The following is a 23,051-nucleotide window of genomic DNA, read 5'->3' on the forward strand; positions in this document are numbered from 1 at the left end:
AGAAAAAAAGATTGTGTTATGGAAAACTATTGATTATTTACAAAGTATTTTGTAATCGAGTAGAAATAATGGATTAGATGTATGGACAAATCCTCCATAATTAAAGTTCAACGTATCCGTAAAATTGTCTGCTTCTTGATTTTAGGTCTATGGAAATGCAGGATCTAGCCAGCCCGCATAGCCGACTGAGTGGTAGTAGTGAATCCCCCAATGGTCCAAAACTTGATAACTCTCATATAAATAATAATTCCATGACACCCAATGGCACAGAAGGTGAGCTACCATTTTCTCTGAATATGCTTCGTATGTTGCTCTTTTTCAAGAGATTGTTCCATCAATCTTTAAGTCAGTAAATTATATATATATAAAATTGTACTATTGTAGATGATCTATCTTTGTGTAATATGATGTATAAAGACTATGGTCAATGTTTGTCAGTAATTAATATTATTGGCTTTCAGCAATAGCTCTCAAGCCATGTTTATATTCCCTTTACATATTTTCAATGCATTTGAGTGGTATTATGTTGCTTAAAATAGTTGAAATCCATCAACAAAATAATTTTGCATTTTAGTGTTGAGAAGAACAGGAAATATCTACAGTTAGTTTCTATAAAAGGTATATTATAAGCAAGCATTGCCATTTCTCTATTTTAATTTTGGATTTGCATTTTGTGTAAATTACTAAGTTTATGAAAGCTTTGCCATGTAGGCAAATACAAAGCTGTCCTTAAAAATTATGTGTTGATATTTCCTAAAGATAATTTGATAGGCTGTATTCAGCTTCTGCTCTTATGATGGATTGTCCAAAATTCAAATAGTTATAATAATTCAGTGAAGGTAAAATATGATACATATTTTTCATGTTTTGATGAGAAGAGGAGAAATAGCAGAAACAAAATGCAATTGACTTATCAACTGGCTATATTTGTTCTCAGTATAATACGAAGAATACCTCAACACATCTCCCCTACAAATAATGCCTCTGTAAAAATGTAGTCCTTTCAGGTAATTGTGGAAAGCAGTCTTTACTACAACCCTGCAGCAAAAGAAAATAAAAGATCATGAGTTTCTAATGTATTCACAAATCTGAAACTTAGAATCACATTTTTTTATAAAACAGATTTTTATAGCATACATTTGAGTATTACATGTAGTAAAGACGTACTGTGTGTTAAAAGCCAACATATAAATAATGAGCCAAACTGTTTTAGATACAGTATGCATTGCGTTCTTCCAGGAAAGACATCTGTCAATCAGATAAATGTTGTCTCCCCTGAGCTCCGTAGACATCTCTGTTATCCACTCTAATTGGAGTCGACTGTTGTTTGGGATGGCTTATCAAAAGCTGACAGTCAGTTGTGCTGGAGTTTGTGTATAATTTACTTTATGCTATTGCTACAAAATAAGTTTTGTAAGATTAAACTTTAAGCCATTTTTAATTCTAATAGCCTATAGTATTAACCTCTGGGGTTCTTTTTGTTTGTTTTTGTTTTTAAATAAAGACTTATGTATGATTGTGGTTTTCCCATTATTTTAATTAAAGTAGAAAAAATTAAATATTCCATGCCCACAAAAGACTCTTCTGTCATTTATATGTTATCAGATGTACTTTCGGGACAGGATAAACGTCCCATTTTCAAAAGTTACTTGGGCACCTGAGAGCCTAAATTCCATTGACTTTTAGTGGGTCTTAGGTTCCTAAGTGACTTCTGAAAGTGGAACTTACGCAGTTTTGAAAATTTCACCCACAGCTTAATTTCATTAAACCAACACATAGCTATTACTAGTGTGAGTTCAAAGCCCTGATGATCACTAAGTGCTTTATTATAAATGTTCCCAGTTTTTGGCCCTTCTGTTCAATCTGGAGGCACTTCAGCAACACAGAAGTTGAGCGTGTTTCCTTGAACCACAAGACCCTTCCCTTGACCTGGCCACAGAACTCCTTATTGACCTAAATCGGAGGTGTGCGCACACACGGAGCAAAGGGAACCAAGGGCCCTAAATGTTTTGTTTTTAAGGAATGAGTTATTTGTATAGTTTCCACTTGTGCCCCAACTTCAGCCAAATACCATTCAACAAATACATTTGCAAATAATGTCTGTATTTCAGTGAGTGCAATGTTGAGTTTTATTGAGAAATATAAAACTAAACCACTGTAATTTGTTTTTAACATAGTTCATTTCTGACTTCAGAATGTGTAAGTTCATTTAGGTTAAATTCTACCAAGAAAAATGTAGCCTTTCAAAGAAACTTTACAAACTGAGATGAAGCCCAACAGTTTTCTTTTGTTTGCAATTTCCCTTCAGGTGACATGACTCTGCTCATCACTGCAGACTGGTTGCTAAGTACTAGTACACAGACCACTGCAGGTTTGTGTAGCCATGGTGAACACAGCAAAAATGTTAACATGCATTTTAAGATGATGTAAAAAAAAATTTCTGAAAAGTATCTCATGCCCACTGTTTCCAGTCTAAGTTTAAGTTAATAAAAGCTGCAGTAGTAATTCGTACAATTGTGGTTACCCTCAGTGACAAATAATTAATTTAAGTCTGTGAAAGAAATATCAGATAATTCATTCTAGAATCAGATATGCACTTAGGGTCAAATTCTGTTCTCAAATACAGAAATAATTCCAACTGAATTTAGTGGGAGTAGCATAAGAGTCCAAGGGCAGAATTTTCCCCTGAATCTGCCAGTGTATATTTCTTGCTCTGGGGAAAACTTTTTTTTTTAACTGATGATCAAGCTTTAGAAAAACAAGATTAATGTAGCTTTTGTTTGTTTTTAAATTAAGCATAAACTAAAATTATATTTTCTTGCACACTCTGCTGAAGTAGGACCTGGCTTAAAATGAAATTACAGATTCTAGGGATATACATTGTATATGGCTGCCAAATATTTCCCTTAAAATGCTACAGTATGACAAATGTGTGGTTTGCTTGTTTGTTGCATGTGGACTGGATATGTGTTGCTGAACATTCACGTGTTAAATGTAATATGCAAAACTGACTGTTCAAGATGACTGTGGGCCTCATTCTCATTTAAACAAAGGACCCCTTTACATCACTCTGCTACTTTAAAGGGGCCGTAATGTAAATGAGAATCATGGCCTCAGGTGTGTGCATTTTTGCATGTTATAAGTTTGTTATAAAGATACGTTAAGTTTCATTTCGCTATGGGTGTGAGTTGGGCAGAATTCCATACCCCAGAGTGCAAAATGTGTTCTGTAAATTAGGGGGAAAAAATCTGTCCCAAAGTGAAATGGCCCTGTTTCAAACACATGTTTTTTAATTCCTCTCATACACGTTTTCAGACATGCCTCTTTTTGATGTTGTACTACAAGAGGATGTGGTTGCTAGATAGATGACTGTTATTAGCTCATATTTTTAGCTTCACACTTAGTAGTAAGCTTTCAAAGCACTGAATGGGGATTTAGTTGTGTGATTGAATCATACAGTTTAATCCTTGCATACTGGTTTGATAATACACCCTTTAGCTTGCTTAATGACACTTGGTATGGCACCCACCTTTGTTGCAATGCAAAATGTGCCCTGGTACAAAGGTGCGCCGCACAGTCATAAGCAATTATGAACATCTTGTAACCATGGTTGCCAGTGCAGAAATTCCACTTTAGTAGCCATTTACCTGTTCTGAATAGGTTGGGTAAATTTTTCTACCCATCCAAAATAATTTCAAAGGAATTTTGATAAGTCTGACTTATTCTTGCTTCAGATGCCAATTTCTCTATGAGATCTCTTAAATTATGGCAGTTTCCATAAATCAAAGCAATATTCATTTAAATTCATGTCAGATCATGAGACCGTCATTACGGCCTGTGTTGGTGTGTGGTGAAGAGGAAATAAAATTTGTTCATCATTTTAGGAAAAGCCAGTAATAATACAGTAATTTCTTACTGGTTCATTTGGTTTCTCCTATCCTAATATGCCAGCCCAGAGTGTAAATCCTCCTACCAGCAGATGGAGAGGGAACAGGGAAAAGGAGAGATCTTGTTATATACTTCTTTTATAAAAGGGGCTGGCTGTCTGGCTGATCCTGCTTAGTTGGAGACTTCCCAAGCAATAAATTTGAAAGTAACACTAAAAGGTTTGTTTGAAAATGTTTAGGAAAAAGTAATCTCAGATACCAAAACAGGAGAGGATATCTGTAATATTTGTACTTTATCCCATTACTGTAGTATCTGAGTGCCTCACAATCTCTTAATGTAATGATCTTTACCACACCCTTGTGAGGTGGGGAAGTACTATTATCACCATTTAACTGAGGTACGGAGTGACTAAATGATTTGATCAAGGTCACACAGGAAGTCTGTGGCAGATCAGGGAATTTAATTTGGGTCCACTGCTGTTACTGCTCTAGCCCCTTCGCTATTTTTCCTCTCACAGAAGGGCTGCCATGTCAGGACTGACACAAAGGGACTGGGAAATTTCAAATTAGCAGGTAAGAGATTACCATTCTTCAACTTTACTTTTTGCCAGCCAGCCAGTGGCATTTTCAGCAAGTGTCCAGCTTCTTAATGCAGGGGGTGGGTACAGAGAAAAGGCTTAGTTTAGCAAGCTGTCCTGCACAGAAGCCACCTTCTGAAGGAGCTTCCACAAGTGGCTGCTACGTTAGATTCCTAATTCTACCAAGGGATAATCACTTCTAAACTAAGAATTAGAAATGACTCTCAGGGAATTAACCTAGGCAGAAACTGGAACCTCTGCCCACTTAAAGTGTCTTTATGCAGTATTAAACCCACCAAAAATAAACAGGGGATCTGTTTTTTCTAATTTACAGCATTCTCTTCATGTTGAGAGTCCTAGAGGTGCTTCTGTCTCATTTTGAGGGGCCAGATAGGAGGGAAGAGAGATTTCTAGTCCCAGATAGATGGGGGAAACAGATAACAAAAAATTAGGTTGAGATTTTCAAAGATTTCTAGTGGCACATTTAATTTCAAAGGCAATTGGATGTCAAAATCCCTTTAGGTGGCTTTGAAAATCTCAGCCTTAATCTGTAAAGTATCTGACTTGAAGGAGAACCAGGATGAGATGCCTCCACAAAGGCAATAAAAGCTCCCCACTGTCCTGGCCAGGCAGATAACCATTAGGTAGTGTTAAGGCTGTTGAATCTGAATCCTCCTTCACGGATTCAAAAGAAAGCACTGGGGCTGTTTGGCATGATCTTTAAAATACCATAGGGTGCAAGATGCTAGATATTAGACTGGTTGTATATTTAAAATAATAATAATAATAAAAACTTATCCCTTCTGGATGGCAATTTGCAGAGGAGAGCTGTACCTTATATTTCAAGATCCCATAGCTACTTCCTGGGCACTATGGAAGTTGACTTTCTTGCTTTAACCAGCTCATACTGAGGGAAGGCAAGATTGTTAACTATGGTGCATGTTCTCCAGACTCTGTAACACGCATACAAGCAAAAGTCTGTATTAAAAAGGATTACATTTAAATGCATGTTTCATCACACGAAAGTATTACATTTTCTTTACAAATATTCTCTAACTTAAAAACAAAAACACTTAGTCTGGAAATAAATAGTTAAGAGATCTAGACGCTTCCCACTCTCATAATTCTTCTTTATTCACTTATTACTCCACCTGACTTACACTGTCCAGTCAGCCTTTAGTTTACCTCTTTGTTTTGTTCTGTAATAGAAATATATGTTTGGATGCATACTGGTGATATTATATATTATTAGTTAAATGTGTAGCTCTGTAAGGTGTCAGTGTGATGTGTTGGTGGAGTAGAGGAATATTTTAATCTACAGAAATGGAATAATTGATTTGTTTTGTATTATGAAATATGCTGAGCATATGGTGGAGCAGGTTTCTATTAGCATACAATATGTTGAGCTTGTGGGTTTGTGTTTTTAATAATATAGCATCTAGCGCAGCTTTTTTGCAGTGGCTAATGTTGTAGTCTAATTTTATAATATTTAGGAAATGGATCCCTTTAATAGGAAGTAGGATTTTTTAAATTTTAGTAATTTGGTATGTTAACCATTATACATAATCTTCTATATTATAGGGAGCAAAATTAAGGTTTAGTGGATGATGATAGTCAGAGAGATGAATGGTCAATGATGAAGAATTCTTTGGCCGTGGGGGAGTGTCTGGTTCCATTTTTTGTTCATTTCCAGCTTCTACCACTTGAGTATTTTGAATTTCTAGATCTCATGATTGTGAAAAAAGCTTGTAAAGGTTAAACAAATCTAACTGATTCAAAGACATCCGCCTGTGCACATATAGTGCTTCTGTGGGAATTCTGCACCACTGCACATGTGCAGAATTTATGTCCCCCGCAGATTTCTTTGCTTCCCTGCAGAAAAACAACTTTCTGATGGGGAAGCAAAGGGAGGCCACAAGAGTGGTCATGTGACCCTCCCCAGCAGTATGTTTCAGGTGCCCAGGGCAGCCAGCAGAGAGGTAAATCACTGTGGGGCAGGGGATGAGACTGGAAAAGATCTAGCTCTCTACCCTGTGCCATGCTCAGCTGCTAGTTCTGGCTGGGCTGGGGAGAACAGGACTTCCTCTTCCCCTGCACGGCATCTGGGGCTGGGTCAGACCCACCCTGAGATTACTCCCCCAGCTGCAGGAAGCTCTGCAAACCCTCTCCCCCAACCCTGCTTCCTTCACCCATTGCTCCTCAGCTGCATTGGAAAGGATCCCTGTACAGGGAGCTGCTCCCCCATTCACCCAACCCCTGTGCATCCAGACCCCCTCATACCCAGACTTTCCCACTGATCCTGCCCCCGATGAGCCCCACTCCCCCGGACCACCCCTACGAGCCACCCAGATCCCCATCCCACCGAGCCCCAATCAGCTGCACCTGGATTCCCACCCCGCGGAGATCCCCTCCCCTAGCATCTGGACCCCCTCACTGAACCCTCCGCACCCAGACCACCCTGACAAGCTCGATCCCCTCCACATCCAGATCCCCCCTGCTGAGCCCCAACCACCTTCACCTGGACCCCCCTGCAGAGTCCCATTACCGTTGCACCCAAAAACCCCAGTAAGCCCCTGTACATCCAGATCCCTCCCACACCCGGATCCCCCATTGAACCACCCACACCCAGATTGCCCCACACAGAACCCTCTCAACCCACATGTGGATCCCCCCACTCTAAGCCCCTCCACACTTGGATCCTGCCTTTCTGAGCCTGCCTGCCCCCACCTGGTGCACCTGCCAAAGAGGGGGGGTGCTTTTAGGGCAGGCCTAGTCCTTGCGCTGTGTCAGGGTTAGGAACAGCCTCACCATTGAATCTGTGTCCTGGGGTGGGAGGAGCTGCACAGTGATCTCCCACCTCTGTGCAGCCAGTGGCCTATGCTCCCCAATGCCATGCTGGAGCCTCCACATTTATTTGACAAATAAAATTTGCAGAATTTTAAAATATAGTGTGCAGATTTTTAATGTTTTTGGCAGAGAATGCCCTCAGGAGTAATATAGCCTAAAACAATAGCTCTGAGAAGGAGAACTACCCATGCATCTTAATGGGGTGTGAATTCCAAGACCCACTGCCCTTGGGGCTCCACCCCAGCAGAGGACCTTGTATGTGACAGGAGAAGAAAATTATAGTGGGCCCAGTCCAGCTACCCAGGCAAATACACCCTGGCTGCGGGGGTGTGCACTGGGCCCCCCCTCCAGCTACCACATCTGGGAGGAATAAGGCAGATGCATGCAACTGCCCCTGCTTCTCTTGGAGGGAAGGTAGAGCTGCCCCTGCCATAACCACTCCAAGGAGGCCTCCTGTCACAGTGTTCCTAAGGCTCTGGGCAGCTTAATCTGGCCATCCCTCCCTAGCTGTCTGCCTCCTTCCATGCCCCTCCTCTTTTCCTGCTTCCATCACCTGCCAGTCTCCTATCCCATCCATGCTCTTGTTCTTCTACCTCCCCAAGAGCTCGCCCTCCATTCTGAGGCCAGGTAGCACTGCTCTGTGTCACTCCTCCATATGACCCCAGACCCTTACCTCCCAATCCAACTCTGCACCTCCTCTTAGCCTGCCTGGCCTCCTGTCCCAGTATATTTCCCAGCTCTCCAGCCTCTCCCCCCCCACACACACACACACTTGTGGCTCAGCCCAGCACGTCCTATAGCAAAGTTTAATCAGGAACAGGACAGTTTAGACATGGTTTTTAAATATAAACATATTTAATATTATATTTTAAACAATTCTCTGTATATATGTGAAAACAGGATCTTTGTAATTCCTCCAAACCCTCCTTCAAACATAAAAAGGCACTTCATTTAAACATAGGCCAATAGCATAACAAAGTTGGAGTTTCTAGGCCAAGCCATTTCAGTGAAAGATTATGATAAAAAAAAAAGTTATGGAAAATGTAAAGTGGATGAAAGTGGCATTTCTGAAATACTCTAACTTCAATAAAAACTCCTGTTTCTAAACTTCCCAGTAAATCTCTTGCCTGTAGCATGTGACATTTCAGGGAGATTAGAGGTTTTTCAGGGAATTTTAGTGGAGAGTAGGGATGTTTAAAATCAGACTTACAATGGGAAGTGGCTTCAACCATAAGTATGGAGCAGGTACCACCATTCCATAGTGAAAGATGGAGATCTGTTAAGCACATGAAACAGCATGGATATCAACTTCCTTCTGTGTGGGGCTGCTCAAGGTCCAGGAAATAGACACTGGTAATCAGGATGATCCTTAATATATTGGGCTCTAGGTTAGAAGTTCCTGCTTTAGCAGCAGAAGAGGGTGATGTAGAGAGAGATTTAGCGGCTTCAGCAAGTAATGCCTCCTAGAATGGTTTGAAGCTATCAATTTGTATTGAATGCAGTTTGGATGCTGCAATTTTCTGAAAAGCTTTGCTTATCATGGGGAGAGAGAAAAGATGTATGCCTCAAAGAGTAAGGGAGTATCTGATTCCAATCCCAATGAGTCCTGGAAACTAGAAGAAACTATATGTACCTTCTTGTTTGATTAGGAGGCACTGGTTGGATACTCACTGCCTAGAACTTCAGATTCTGCTTTGAAGGTCAAACCTCTCTGACTTCTAGCTGGCTGATTCTCTGCCATTGGCTGTTGGTCTTGTGACATCAGGTGCCAATTGCATTAACATCTAAGCACTATTTACAGAAGTTAAAGAACAGAGACAGTTTAGTCACAGACTAACAAGAGTAACACACAAGCCATTGTCCATGCTCAGGAAGATCTCCACAGCCAGATTACCTATGGTGGGTTTAGTTAGAAAAAAATTAAGTGGGATCTCCATCCCAAAAATCATCTCAGTTCTACTGTCTGAATGAAGGAGAGATTAACATAGAAGCACCCCAACAGATAACGCTAATTTTCTAACCACCAGCAAGGAGAATATTTCAGCTCTGGAGCAATGATAAATGGGTCAATCTGAGTCAGATTAAGGTGGCCAGTAGTAGAAAAGCCAAAGCTGCATGTTCAAATGTTAGCAGAAACTTCTTGATGGTGGAATTGATTAGTTGTGGAAGTCCCATTGCTTGGGTTTTGAAAACTAGACCAGAAAAATCTCAAGTAACATTCCTGCATTGGTGGAGAGATGCACTAGGTGAGGGTCAACTTAATTCTAGTAACCGCTGTGCCCTAAAGCAGGATAGGCGCCTTGTTGATGTGCTGAGCTCAAAAGGCAGTTTTGGCTGTCAGGCAAGCATTAGGGGTTCAAGCTCAATAAAGCTGGCACATGGTGACTTTTGGTGAACAACGGGTTCCTTGGATCAACCCAACACTTAAAAATTATTCCTGGGGGAGTTCTGCAGGACTGCACGCCTGCAGAAAAAGTCCCCCCTCCCCCCCCGCCCCCAAATTCCTGTGCTTCCCTTCAGAAAACGCCAGGGAAGCGAAGGGAAGCTGCAGGGTGGAGTGGGGGGAAGAAGGGGGACCACCATGGATGCAGTTCTTTGGAGGGGATTGCCCTCCCAAACAGAGATGAGGCAGGAGGGGGCACACGGGTTACGTGCCACTGCCCCCCCCTTCTGCAGGTGCAGAGCTAACTAGTTGAAGGCAGCTGCGGCTGCTCCACTGACTCTGCAGCTGAGTGTTGCCTCCTGGGTCTTAATGCCAGTTGTGCTCCCCTTCCATGTTTTCTGTGCAACAGGGAGTGGGGCTGGGAATGAGAGAAGGTGGGGGAGTAGCACTGTATGTAAGGGAGCAATATGACTGCTCAGAGCTCCGGTACGAAACTGCAGAAAAACCTGAGTGTCTCTGGATTAAGTTTAGAAGTGTGTTTAGATGTAGTGGTGGGAGTCTGCTATAGACCACCGGACCAGGGGGATGAGGTGGATGAGGCTTTCTTCCGGCAGCTCGCAGAAGCTACTAGATCGCACACCCTGGTTCTCATGGGTGACTTTAATTTTCCTGATATCTGCTGGGAGAGCAATACAGCGGTGCATAGACAATCCAGGAAGTTTTTGGAAAGCGTAGGAGACAATTTCCTGGTGCAAGTGCTAGAGGAGCCAACTAGGGGGGGAGCTTTTCTTGACCTGCTGCTCACAAACCGGGAAGAATTAGTGGGGGAAGCAAAAGTGGATGGGAATCTGGGAGGCAGTGACCATGAGTTGGTTGAGTTCAGGATCCTGACACAGGGAAGAAAGGTAAGCAGCAGGATACGGACCCTGGACTTCAGGAAAGCAGACTTTGACTCCCTCAGGGAACAGATGGGTAGGATCCCCTGGGGGACTAACATGAAGGGGAAAGGAGTCCAGGAGAGCTGGCTGTATTTCAAGGAATCCCTGTTGAGGTTACAGGGACAAACCATCCCGATGTGTCGAAAGAATAGTAAATATGGCAGGCGACCAGCTTGGCTGAACGGTGAAATCCTAGCGGATCTTAAACATAAAAAAGAAGCTTACAAGAAGTGGAAGGTTGGACATATGACCAGGGAAGAGTATAAAAATATTGCTCAGGCATGTAGGAATGAAATCAGGAGGGCCAAATCGCACCTGGAGCTGCAGCTAGCAAGAGATGTCAAGAGTAACAAGAAGGGTTTCTTCAGGTATGTTGGCAACAAGAAGAAAGCCAAGGAAAGTGTGGACCCCTTAATGAATGAGGGAGGCAACCTAGTGACAGAGGATGTGGAGAAAGCTAATGTACTCAATGCTTTTTTTGCCTCTGTCTTCACTTACAAGGTCAGCTCCCAGACTGCTGCGCTGGGCATCACAACATGGGGAATAGATGGCCAGCCCTCTGTGGAGAAAGAGGTGGTTAGGGACTATTTAGAAAAGCTGGACATGCACAAGTCCATGGGGCCGGACGAGTTGCATCCGAGAGTGCTAAAGGAATTGGCGGCTGTGATTGCAGAGCCATTGGCCATTATCTTTGAAAACTCGTGGCGAACGGGGGAAGTCCTGGATGACTGGAAAAAGGCTAATGTAGTGCCCATCTTTAAAAAAGGGAAGAAGGAGGATCCTGGGAACTACAGGCCAGTCAGCCTCACCTCAGTCCCCGGAAAAATCATGGAGCAGGTCCTCAAAGAATCAATCCTGAAGCACTTACATGAGAGGAAAGTGATCAGGAACAGTCAGCATGGATTCACCAAGGGAAGGTCATGCCTGACTAATCTAATCGCCTTCTATGGTGAGATAACTGGTTCTGTGGATGAAGGGAAAGAAGTGGATGTATTGTTTCTTGACTTTAGCAAAGCTTTTGACACGGTCTCCCACAGTATTCTTGTCAGCAAGTTAAAGAAGTATGGGGTGGATGAATGCACTATAAGGTGGGTAGAAAGTTGGCTAAATTGTCGGGCTCAACGGGTAGTGATCAATGGCTCCATGTCTAGTTGGCAGCCCGTGTCAAGTGGAGTGCCCCAGGGGTCGGTCCTGGGGCTGGTTTTGTTCAATATCTTCATAAATGATCTGGAGGATGGTGTGCATTGCACTCTCAGCAAATTTGCGGATGATACTGAACTGGGAGGAGTGGTAGATACGCTGGAGGGCAGGGATAGGATACAGAGGGACCTAGACAAATTGGAGGATTGGACCAAAAGAAATCTGATGAGGTTCAATAAGGATAAGTGCAGGGTCCTGCACTTAGGACGGAAGAACCCAATGCACAGCTACAGACTAGGGACCGAATGGCTAGGCAGCAGTTCTGCGGAAAAGGACCTAGGGGTGACAGTGGACGAGAAGCTGGATATGAGTCAGCAATGTGCCCTTGTTGCCAAGAAGGCCAATGGCATTTTGGGATGTATAAGTAGGGGCATAGCGAGCAGATCAAGGGACGTGATCGTCCCCCTCTATTCGACATTGGTGAGGCCTCATCTGGAGTACTGTGTCCAGTTTTGGGCCCCACACTACAAGAAGGATGTGGATAAATTGGAGAGAGTCCAGCGAAGGGCAACAAAAATGATTAGGGGTCTGGAACACATGACTTATGAGGAGAGGCTGAGGGAATTGGGATTGTTTAGTCTGCAGAAGAGAAGAATGAGGGGGGATTTGATAGCTGCTTTCAACTACCTGAGAGGTGGTTCCAGAGAGGATGGTTCTAGACTATTCTCAGTGGTAGAAGAGGACAGGACAAGGTGTAATGGTCTCAAGTTACAGTGGGGGAGGTTTAGGTTGGATATTAGGAAAAACTTTTTCACTAGGAGGGTGGTGAAACACTGGAATACGTTACCTAGGGAGGTGGTAGAATCTCCTTCCTTAGAAGTTTTTAAGGTCAGGCTTGACAAAGCCCTGGCTGGGATGATTTAATTGGGGATTGGTCCTGCTTTGAGCAGGGGGTTGGACTAGATGACCTCCTGAGGTCCCTTCCGACCCTGATATTCTATGATTCTAAGGGGGATGGGGGAAGAGGCAGTGGGGAAGGAAAGGGGTGGAATAGGGCAAGGGAAGGGGAATGTGGGAGTGAGGGGGGGATGGGACATGGAGCAGTGGAGGAAGGGGAATGAGATGGGAAAGAAAAGGGGATAGGAGAATCGTGGGGGGAAGCAAGCGCCCAGGATGTGGCTTCCCCCTCAGCAGCAGCTGGGGCTTCCCTGTTAAGCAGGCCCATCAACTTCACCCTCACAAGCTTCACTCCCCTACGCCTGAAACCCCCCCCCCCCCAACGAGCCTCGTACAAGCAGACCCCCACCCCACTGAGCCCCAGCCAGCTGCACCTGGACCCCCACCCCATCAAGCCCACTCCCCCAGCAACCAGACCCCTCCCCACCGAGCCCCATCTCCCCACAACCAACCCCCCTCCCCGCCCTCCGTTGAGCCCCAACCACTTCACCTGGATCCCCTGCAGTGTCCCATTGCCTCTGCACCTGGACCCCCACAATGAGCCGCTGTGCATCCAGATCTCCCACTGAGCCGACCGCACTCAGATTACCCTACACCTGGATCCCTCCACACTAAGCCCCTCCATACTTGGATCCTGCTGGGCCGAGCCTGCCCACCCACCCTGGTGCACCTGGCGCAGAGGGGCAGGGTAAGCCCAGCCCTTGCACTGTGTTAGGGTTGGGTGCAGCCTCACTGCCAAGGTGATCTCCCACCCTAATGCAGCCAGTGGCCTGTGCTTCCCACTGCCATGCTGGAGCCACATTTATTTATTGACAAATTTTGCAGAATTTTAAAATATGCACATTTTGTTAAAGAAAGAGGTGGGGTTTTGTAACAATATCTACTGTTGCATCTTTGACTTTTGCTTTTTAGCCAAAAAACTTAATGTGGTGTTTCTATAGCTATGCTTTTCAAATGATCATTAAGAACATAAGAACGGCTATGCTGGATCAGACCAATTGTCCATCTAGTCCAGTATCCTGTCTTCCAACTGTGGCCAGTGACACGTGCTTTGGAGGGAATGAGCAGAACAGGGCAATTATCGAGTGCTCCATGCTCTGTTGTCCCATCCCAGCTTCTGGCAGTCAGAGGCTTAGGGACACCTGGAGCTTGGGGTCATGTCCCTGATCATATTGGTTAATAGAGAGAAGTTACAGTAGTGTCCAAAGTTGTGATCAACATTTCAGCCTTAATTAATAGGTAGCAGGTTTAAAACAAACCTAAGGAAGTACTTCTTCACACAACACACAGTCACCCTGTGGAACTCGTCATGGAATGTTGTAAAGGCCAAAAGTAATAAGTGTTCAAAAAAGAATTAGATAAGTTCATGGAGGATAGGTTCATGAATACAACTGTTGGTGTTATTGTAACTTATCACTGCCTACATGCTTTTATTTAAAATATTGCTTTTGGACATACGGTACAGTGACTATGCCATAACTTTTTAATATTAAAGAATTTTTTGTACTAGATGGCTGCGTGCTTGGGGGTATGTCTGTTATAATGTATTATATACAGTCCAGAAGAAGAGAAGACGAATGCAGCCAACTGTTGTCTCTGTGGGAAAATAATAATTTTGCTGCAGTCAGAGCTAGGTGGAGGTGGTGGTATTTTATTTATTTATTTATTAGTGCCTTATATATGATTACGTGTGACTTCCTAACATGAACATGATTTTCTATGCTGAGACTATAGCTGCTGTAGGACACCTGAGAAGACAGCAAGGTTCCTGATCCTGCCTATACCTACACACATGCTTAACTTTACTCACCGTGAGTGGTCCCAAGCAGGTAAAGTTACGTATGTATATAGGTGTATGCAAGACCCAAGGTCAGTAAGTTTTCACTTCAGTGAACACTAAGCCTCAGGTAATGATGGTACAAATGTAGCATCTGTTGCAACTATTTCCTTGATCCTTTTAATAATTCTTTTTTAAAAAGAAAATTTTTTGCCCGCTCCTTTTTAAGCATCAGAAAAAATATTGGGGGCTGATTCTCATTTTCACTAAAGCTACTTTACATTTGCACCCGATTCATACTTTACACTGCCAGAGCAGTGTTAAAATGCCAGTGTAAATGAGAATCAGCCTCTTGGGCCCAGATTTTTAAAGGTATTTAGGCATTGGTGTGCTCGGCATTGCAATCCCTAGTAGACTGAGAAGACTACATGTCATTTTTAAAAGTGACTTAGGCCTAGTTTATACTTAAAATTGAGGTTGTCATAGCTACATTGCTCAGGGATGTGAAAAATCCATACCCCTGAGTGATGGAGCTATGCTGACCTAAGTCCCAGTATAGGCACAGGTGGATCTGTGGAAGAACTGCTTCTGTCGACCCAGTTACCATCGCTCAGGGAGCTAGTGTTCCTACACCCATCCGTGTAGGCTGCGGGATTATGCTGATTAAGCTACGGCACAGTAGCTATGCTGGCATAGTTCCTGCAGTGTAGACATGGCCTTATGCACTTGGGAGCCAAAGTCCCACTGTCAGTAGTAGTATAAAAAAGAAGTAATGGATTTCAAGGATGAATTTTCACTATTGTGTTTTGCGAGGAAACTAAAAGAGAACACCTATCTTTCTTGACATGGGCCAAAATTAATGCCATTTGGGAATCTGTCTATTTACACAAAAGTTAATGGGAAACAAGTTTTGGAATCTAGTTAGATGATAATTTGGAAATAAAACCGCATCAGATTAGAGACTACCAGGCAGGCAGAATGTTGAATTACCATAAGTGACCAAGTTCTCCGAATTTTCAAATGAATGTTAGACTTGAATTGGATGTTGGACTAAACAAATGTTGTTGTTTGATTAGTGGTAGATATATGAAATGATATTTCAGAAAAATGCTCCATCACTGAAAGCCTGTATCTCTACTAGCTTAGCTTTTAACTTCTGATATAAGTGTGGCATATTGGGAATCTGATGATTTATATGTGAAAATTGTCTACATATGTATAATGTTAATGTATACACTTTAATACCTACAGAAGTCTATTACCAGAGCCAAATAATATATAGGAAAGAAGGAAATTAAGAAATATAAGCAAAGAAGAAAAGATATTTTCAGATGAAATTTGGAATGGGATTGAGAGTTGATGAGGTAGAGAGAGAGGTTATTCCAGATAGTAGAAACTGCAGAACAGAAGGCTCTTTTAATATGTATATTGCAAGTATAATTTTAAAAGTAGGTACAGGTAGACGGTTATGCTAACTTTACTACAGAAATTGGCACTGGAATGTCAAAGAAATCCAAGGGAAAATATAAAATAAACATATTTTCTTAGTTTTTGCTGGTGCTTTAGAAGATTCTTTAACTTCTAGGCTTATTAATTCTAATATTTTCATTAAATTTCATCATTAGAAGAGGCACTTTCATCCTTAAGGCACCTGGAACTTCCTAAGAGAGGAAAGCTTATTTTGCTGAAGCTGTTCAGAAGTTTGATTTTTAGTTCTAGGTATAATGTAGCAATGCTTCCTGGCATATTTCCTTGAGATCAAATAAAGAAGATAAAATTGGACCCCGATCGTGCAATTGGATTTGTCTGAGTCTATGCTTGTGCCTGCATAGAGCCTGAATGATTTTAATGGTGCTCTGTGTGCCACATGGATGCAGACAGCTGCCTGCCAGGATCTATTTCATGATTGAAGTCTTAGGGTGTAGCTGTTGTATGTTTTTATGAGTGTAGGGTATGTGTATTTTAGGATTCACTCAAAATGAACATTATAGGTAAGGCGGGGATACAGGTTCCGTTCTTTTCAAATGAAAAAAGTAGCATTAATTCAGTACCAAAGGTGAGAAATCATGCACTTATAAGTGAGAAGTTCCAGAAATTAAGGTTTGTGCTACTGCAGTAATTCATATATATCTGAGCCTACCTCTCATTTTGAATACATCTCATAGACATTTTCTGCCCTTGTTTAAATGTTATATTACCTCATCCATCTTGTCTCTCAGTTACTTCTTTTACTGGACCAACTTCTGTTGGTGAGAGAGACAAGCTTTCGTGCCACACAGAGCTTTTCTTCAGATCTGGAAAAGGTACTCCGAGCATCACAACTAAGGCCATGTCTACACTCCAAAATTATGTCAACCTAACTTACATCGGCATACAGCCACTGAAGTTATTAAATCGCTTATGTGTGCACGGTTGGCTCCTTGTGTTGGCGATGCATGTCCTCACTTGTATCAATTGTATTGTCAGTATGGGGCATTGTGGGATAGCTCCAGAAAGTCAGTAACACTCAATGTAAGCAACACAGTGTCTACTCTAACACTGTGTCAACCTAATTACGTCTACCGTTACTCTACGCCACTTGTGGTGATGGTGTTCCTAAATTGTCATAGAGAGGCACTTATGTTGGCTGGAGCCAAATTTAAGTGAAGACCTTCCACTGCTAGGGCAACCCAAGGCATCTTCTGTTAACCTATCCATGTTGTATAAACTGTGCCTAGTACAAGGTGGAGCAGAAACCCCCTCTTTTTGTCCTATGACTGCAGAAGTGTTAACAGGCCCTTGAATGGACCCTTGCAGTATGCACGAACTACTTATGCTAAACAATCTATTCCACTTTGCATTTAGCTGTGACTCTCAGGGCTTGTCTACACTATGCAGCTTTTAGCGACAAGGCTGTGTCAACACATCCTTATCGCTAAAAGTCAGCATGTGTGAATGCTCTCTGTCAGTATTTTATCTGCACTTTTGCCGTCAAAATACTTCCAGTCCCGTGAGCGGCATTAGCTTTGTTGGCAGTAGAGTGCTCCTGCCGACAAAGCCACAGTCACACTGCCACTTGCATCGGCAAAACTTTTGTCTTTCTCAGGGGGGCTTTTTTAAGCACCCGTGAAAGACAAAAGTTTTGTCGACAACGTCGCAGTGTAGACAAGCCCTCAAAGTACCTTTCCCAGACCTGAAGAAGACCACTGTGTGGCTCAAAAGCTTGTCTCTTTTACCAGCAGAAGTTGGTCCAATAAAAGATATTACCTCACCCATCTTGTCTTTCTAATATCCTAGGACCGACAGCTAAAACTACTTTGCAATTAACTAACAGTAATACAATCACCATTAAGTGTACAAGATGTGTGACATATTCAAGTTCATATTGCAGTAGGAATCTTATCTTCTGGAACCTCTGACTTCAGCATGCTTGAATTTGCAATCTTAATGTTGCATTAATGCTAATTTTTATATTTTTTTATCAAGATTTTTAAAAATAGCCTGAAAGCAGCTTCCCAAATCTATAGTTAAAAATAGGCTTTCAAAAAGTGCTTATTACCTGGCAGCTTCTATTGTGTGATATTTGTGCATTTGCGAATTGTGTGACGGGTGAGACAGATAATGCTTGTCGGTTGTGTTTTATAGATAATTTCTTTAGTGGTGTTCAAAAACTAATATATGAGTAATTCTAGATAAACTTTTAAAATAGCTATTCACAAATAGGATCCATTTAATTTATATTAAATAACAAGTCTTCAACGAAAGTAGCTCAACATGCAACGAATCTAATGCTGCCTCAACAGCTTTGCTAACTCCAGTTTTTGCCTGTTATATTTTCGTGTGTATGTGTGTGTTTCATGCAGCTTTCTGAACTTTTATCTGCTAGCCTTAATAGTCTGTTTTTTGTTTTCTTGGTTCTGTTTTGCCTTTTAAATCTGATTAAAATGTCAGAAATAATGGGGAAAGGAACAATTATATAAAAGAGCAGTTGGCACAGACATTCCACTTGCACAGATTGTACAGATTCCTTTGATTTGCAAACCAAATCTAAATGAGTTGTGCATGATGATGATACTATTCCTTAGCAAGGGATCTTTGCAGCAAAGAACCCATCTGGGTTCTATTCTTGGAACTCCTACGAACAGCCTGGGCATGATTCACTTCTGTTTTAGTGCAGCTTTGTGTCACTGGTGTTTCAGCAGCATAGAAACTCAGCAGCACAGTGATGAATCGTGCGCTCTCTATGAAGAAGGAGGGATAATATTTCACTTCTGAAAATACCTTGAAGATGTGCCATTGAAAGCGATATAAGTTCAGAGTTATTAGAACTCGATTTAGTAGTCCCTGGGTTTGTTAACCAAGGGTTTGAGCATCTACACTCATTTGTAACCCCAGGTTAGGAATTGTTGAACTCTGGGTCCCAACCGGGAGTTCCAGCATCTATGCTGCATTATGCGGGTTTGAGTCCAACCACCCATATCCCAGACTTCCTAGCTCCCTCCCAGAATGTGGCTGTTCCTGTCCTTTGTTCATGGTACAGCGTGGGAAAACTTGACAGTCCCCCAAACTTGACTGGCCAGAGCACAAAGATAGTCTGCCCATGGGACTGGGGGTACTTTAGGCGGACTCCCAGAGCATGAGTCCAGTGGGGTTTTGTCTACACTGCAGTGGGGCTTGAACCCTGGCTCCCAGCTTTATGGAGGCTCAGACTCTCCATCCCCTAAGGGTCCTGGGACCCAGGGTCTGAGTCCTCGGTTAGGGCAATTTGTGTGTAGACGGAAGGGGGGCTAGGCGGAAGCCTGAGTTCGAACCCTGGGCTTATATTGCAATGTAGACATACCTTACGTGATGGAGTGGATTCAAGTGATAGTAATCAGAACATCTCTTAATTAATAATAGTGCCACCTCCATTTACTAGCTTAACATTCCGTTTCAGCTACTGAGCAGCAGCAGTGGGAACTTTCAGCCAGTCCTTCTTTCTTCCCTCTCTCACAATTGAACACACTGTTAAAAATTATCCAGGGAAACTTGCAATATGTGTTCTGCATCGTGTGGTACCAGTCCCATTAGTAGCTCAGAGCCATACTGTGAAGGCTTAGAGCAGCTTGCAGATACTTTAATGTAGGGGAGAGAAGTAGAGAAGCTAGAGTCCGCAGCACATTTAGGAAACATTTACTAGGCAACCAGGAAAAAACAGCACATGCAGTAAGGAAGGATGATACTGTACTTGCTATGAACAGAACAATGTACCATGACTTTCCAGAGTTTTGCTTCTTTGGACTGCTCCATATCCATTTGATACACATAGATCAGTGAAAAGATGTTCTGATAGGATTGCACTTCTTGTTTTTATTCCCAGCTCATCTCTTCTCACTGCCCTCTTTTAGCTTCTCTCCTCGGGGGGAGCATTTACCATTCAGGAGGTCAGTTTGTCTTTTGGATGGGTTGGACAGCCCTCTCTGCAGTCAGAATCCATGGCTGGTTGTAAGTGATTTCTGTGGGATAGAATGCTATGCTATCATTTCTGAATTCATTTCTTTGCGTAACAAACTATGAGTGTCCAAAAAGAAAAGGAGGACTTGTGGCACCTTAGAGACTAACCAATTTATTTGAGCATAAGCTTTCGTGAGCTAGGTCCCAGGCAGATCAAAGTATGCAATTGCTTTCTGACATTTTGATACAACTGTGGCTGCTTATGGGAGGAAGGCTCTTCAGTTCCTATACATCATTATTAAACTACTGATTAACTGCAGCATGAAGCTCTATGCGGGTCATGATTCTTCATCATGAAGGTCTAGTAAAGCTTATTTGTAAATTACACTTACAAATGAGAATCCAGATCAGGAACTCTGTTGCACCCTCACTTTCTTACTCTAATGCAAGAAACATAACAGTTGAGATGCGATATATTGTGGAGGAATTTGGGGTAAATGCTGTCAAATTTAAATTGTGTCAGTCACTGGTTAGTGTTACATTTCTTGCTATGACCATGCAGCTCCCAGTATATTTTATATATTTGTTTCCTCTTTATTTTAGGAAGCATTATATGGTTTAGAAACAGTTTAGAAGTTTTCAGCTCTAAAAATTATTGCAGTAAAATATTGCTGATAAGTCATATAGGGTGAAGCTAGACTTTGATCAGATTTTTCCGTTAATGGCTCTGTAACAAAAATATGAAATCCAGATGAAATGTAAGCAGCAGATATGAACCAGGTTTTTATTTCAACTATGGCATTTTCTTCCAGTTAGAAAATTAATATTCCTCCAAAAAAGGTGCTCCCTGGAAGAAAAGATATGTTAGATCTCTGGACCGTGAGAGCACCTGAATTGCTACAGATGCCAGCAATGCAGTGGCCCTGCATCTCTGGGAAGAAGGTTATTCTATTCCACAAAAGCCAAAAAGAGGCATACAATGGGCTCCACAATACTGAACAGTGGAGAGAGAAGCTTGGGGGAAACAGTGCTAGTGTATATTAGCTTCCATCTATCGCAGCTCCCAAGCTAGGTTCAGCTTTTTCTTTTATTTTTACTTTTATTTTTCTTTCTTTTCCCCCCCATCCCATTTGTTAACCAGAGAACAAATCCCACAGCATCATTCCCATGAGAATACCTGCCTTATGAAAATTGGACTAGAAAGAGTCACAAAGTGTTGGGCGGGGGGGTGGAGTGACACTTATTCACAGTTTATAGAGGGACACATGCATACTATGCAGAGAGGCAGCTGGTCTAGTGTATAGGGTGCTGGACTGGAATGTGTACCAGGAGACCTGGGTTCTAGTCCTGGTTCTGCCCTTGATCTGCTATGTTACCGTGGGCTAGTCATTGGGCTCTTTCTGCCTCTGTTTCCCTTCCCTTTCTCTATTAATGGGGATTTTTTTTGGTGGAATTAGTTATTAGAAGTAGTGTGGGAGTAGCTCAATGAGTGCACTAGAGTTTATAAACCCTGCCTGGGCCTGATCTGGATCTCCATGAGGTAGGGATTACAGGCAAAGAGCCCTGTATGGGGGTGAAAAGAGAGTAGCCAGGGAGGAGGAGAAATTTGAGGGGTTAGGGATAGATCTTTTGGCTGAGGTCAAGTAAAAGGGGAAAAGGCATGCACGGAGAGCTAGGGGAAGACAGGGGCCCCCTTCTGTCAATCTAATGACTCCCCCTGAATAAATTATATTACCTCACACAGTCATGCTAACATGCACGCACACAGAGCCATATACCACTTTCCTCATGCTGGGGAAATGGGAGATAGGGCATCACAAGGGGATTTGATCTAAGGACAGAGAGAAAAAGATATCTGGGGAGAGTCCTGCACATTTTGCAAGGTCCATGTAGATTCCTGTCAATGATAGTTCCAATTCCCAGGCAAAATAATTTGCAAGCTGGATTCAAGGCTATAGATATGCATTTAGTTGCTTAAAACATGATGTATGTGGAAAGGCTGGTATGATAAAATGGCATTGCAGGGTAGTTTATGTTGTCTTAATGATTTCTTGTGCAAAGCCATTGCCTTTACATTTTGCCCATAGTTACATCCAAGCTAAATTAGGGTCAGATCTGTGCCCTGTTTGTCCTACTTGAGGATCTAGGCACTAAGTAAGTGTACTGTGTATATATGTACTGGAATAACTGAGAATAGAACTAATAATTTTGTTGTTGAAGCATGAGCCAGAAGAGAGTCTAGCTCTCTTGCTCTTAAAAATCTGTGTTGGTTCTGCCATGTAAACCAGAGTAAAAAGTTGTAATAACTTTTCTGTCAATAAAGTAACTAGCTACATAGCTGAATATGGACAGAGTTGCTGAGTAAGAAGTCATTCTGATACCGTCACTTTTCAGAGCAGAATTCTGAAAAGAGGGCATTGGAAGATATCTGGGAACCCGACTGGGTTTGGGGAGGAGGCAGCCAAGCAATTTGCTGGCACCTCCTTGTGGTGGATGTCCAGTGCAGGTACTCCATAGGGAAGGGACACAGTGACCAGATAAATGGCTTGGTAAAGGATTTAAAAAGGAGATGTTAGTTAATGAAACGGAATGGGTCGGGGTGATTGGGGCTCCTATGAATGGTACGGCAGGAAGCCAAACTCCCTTTATTACAGCCCACCTTAACCCTCCTCTGAGGGGGAGGGGTGGATGGCAAGGTCCCAGCAATGGGTGGGTTGGGGGACCTGGATGAAAAAAAGGGGGGGGGGGCTGGCAAAAGCCCTTCGGATACTTATTGAATGAACATGGAATTACCTGCACTGTACACTTTTATCTGCCGTGTAGACCCAGACATCTAATAAAAAAGTTATGGCCTGATTAAAACCATGTCAAATGTCTCCCATCCTTCTTTCGGTATCGCCGGACAATCACTTTTCGGAGCTGAATTTTACTTTGAGAAAGAAATTAGAGCTGGTTGGAAAATAGGGGTTTTTTTCCATGGACAATTTCAGTGAAAATTAAAGAAAAAGTTTGTCTAAATTTCCCATTGAAAATTCTGATTTTTTTCAAGGGAAAAAATGAATACAGAAAATAGTGTGGATTTTGGCTGAAAAAAAGATAATTTGTCAGGTGTTCAGTTCTTCAAAATACTGA

At 42.4% G+C, this 23,051-nt stretch overlaps 1 protein-coding gene across 16 annotated transcripts in view; it reads left to right on the top strand.

Moving 5' to 3' along the window:
- The window catches only part of EYA1 (EYA transcriptional coactivator and phosphatase 1), a 231,237-nt gene that overhangs the window by 114,795 nt on the left and 93,391 nt on the right, over positions 1-23,051 (top strand). For 9 of the 16 annotated variants that reach the window (XM_073330859.1, XM_073330852.1, XM_073330861.1 and 6 more), the window contains 2 exons: positions 146-273; positions 2,309-2,371. In XM_073330859.1, the coding sequence (XP_073186960.1) occupies positions 150-273; positions 2,309-2,371 (187 nt within the window). In that variant the 5' untranslated portion in view covers positions 146-149. Of the gene's footprint in view, positions 1-145; positions 274-2,308; positions 2,372-4,405; positions 4,461-23,051 lie in introns of those variants that run through there. The other 7 variants (XM_073330862.1, XM_073330863.1, XM_073330867.1 and 4 more) reach the window with 2 other exon arrangements.

Source organism: Lepidochelys kempii, chromosome 2, assembly GCF_965140265.1.
Source record: "Lepidochelys kempii isolate rLepKem1 chromosome 2, rLepKem1.hap2, whole genome shotgun sequence".
Lineage (NCBI taxonomy): Eukaryota > Metazoa > Chordata > Testudines > Cheloniidae > Lepidochelys > Lepidochelys kempii.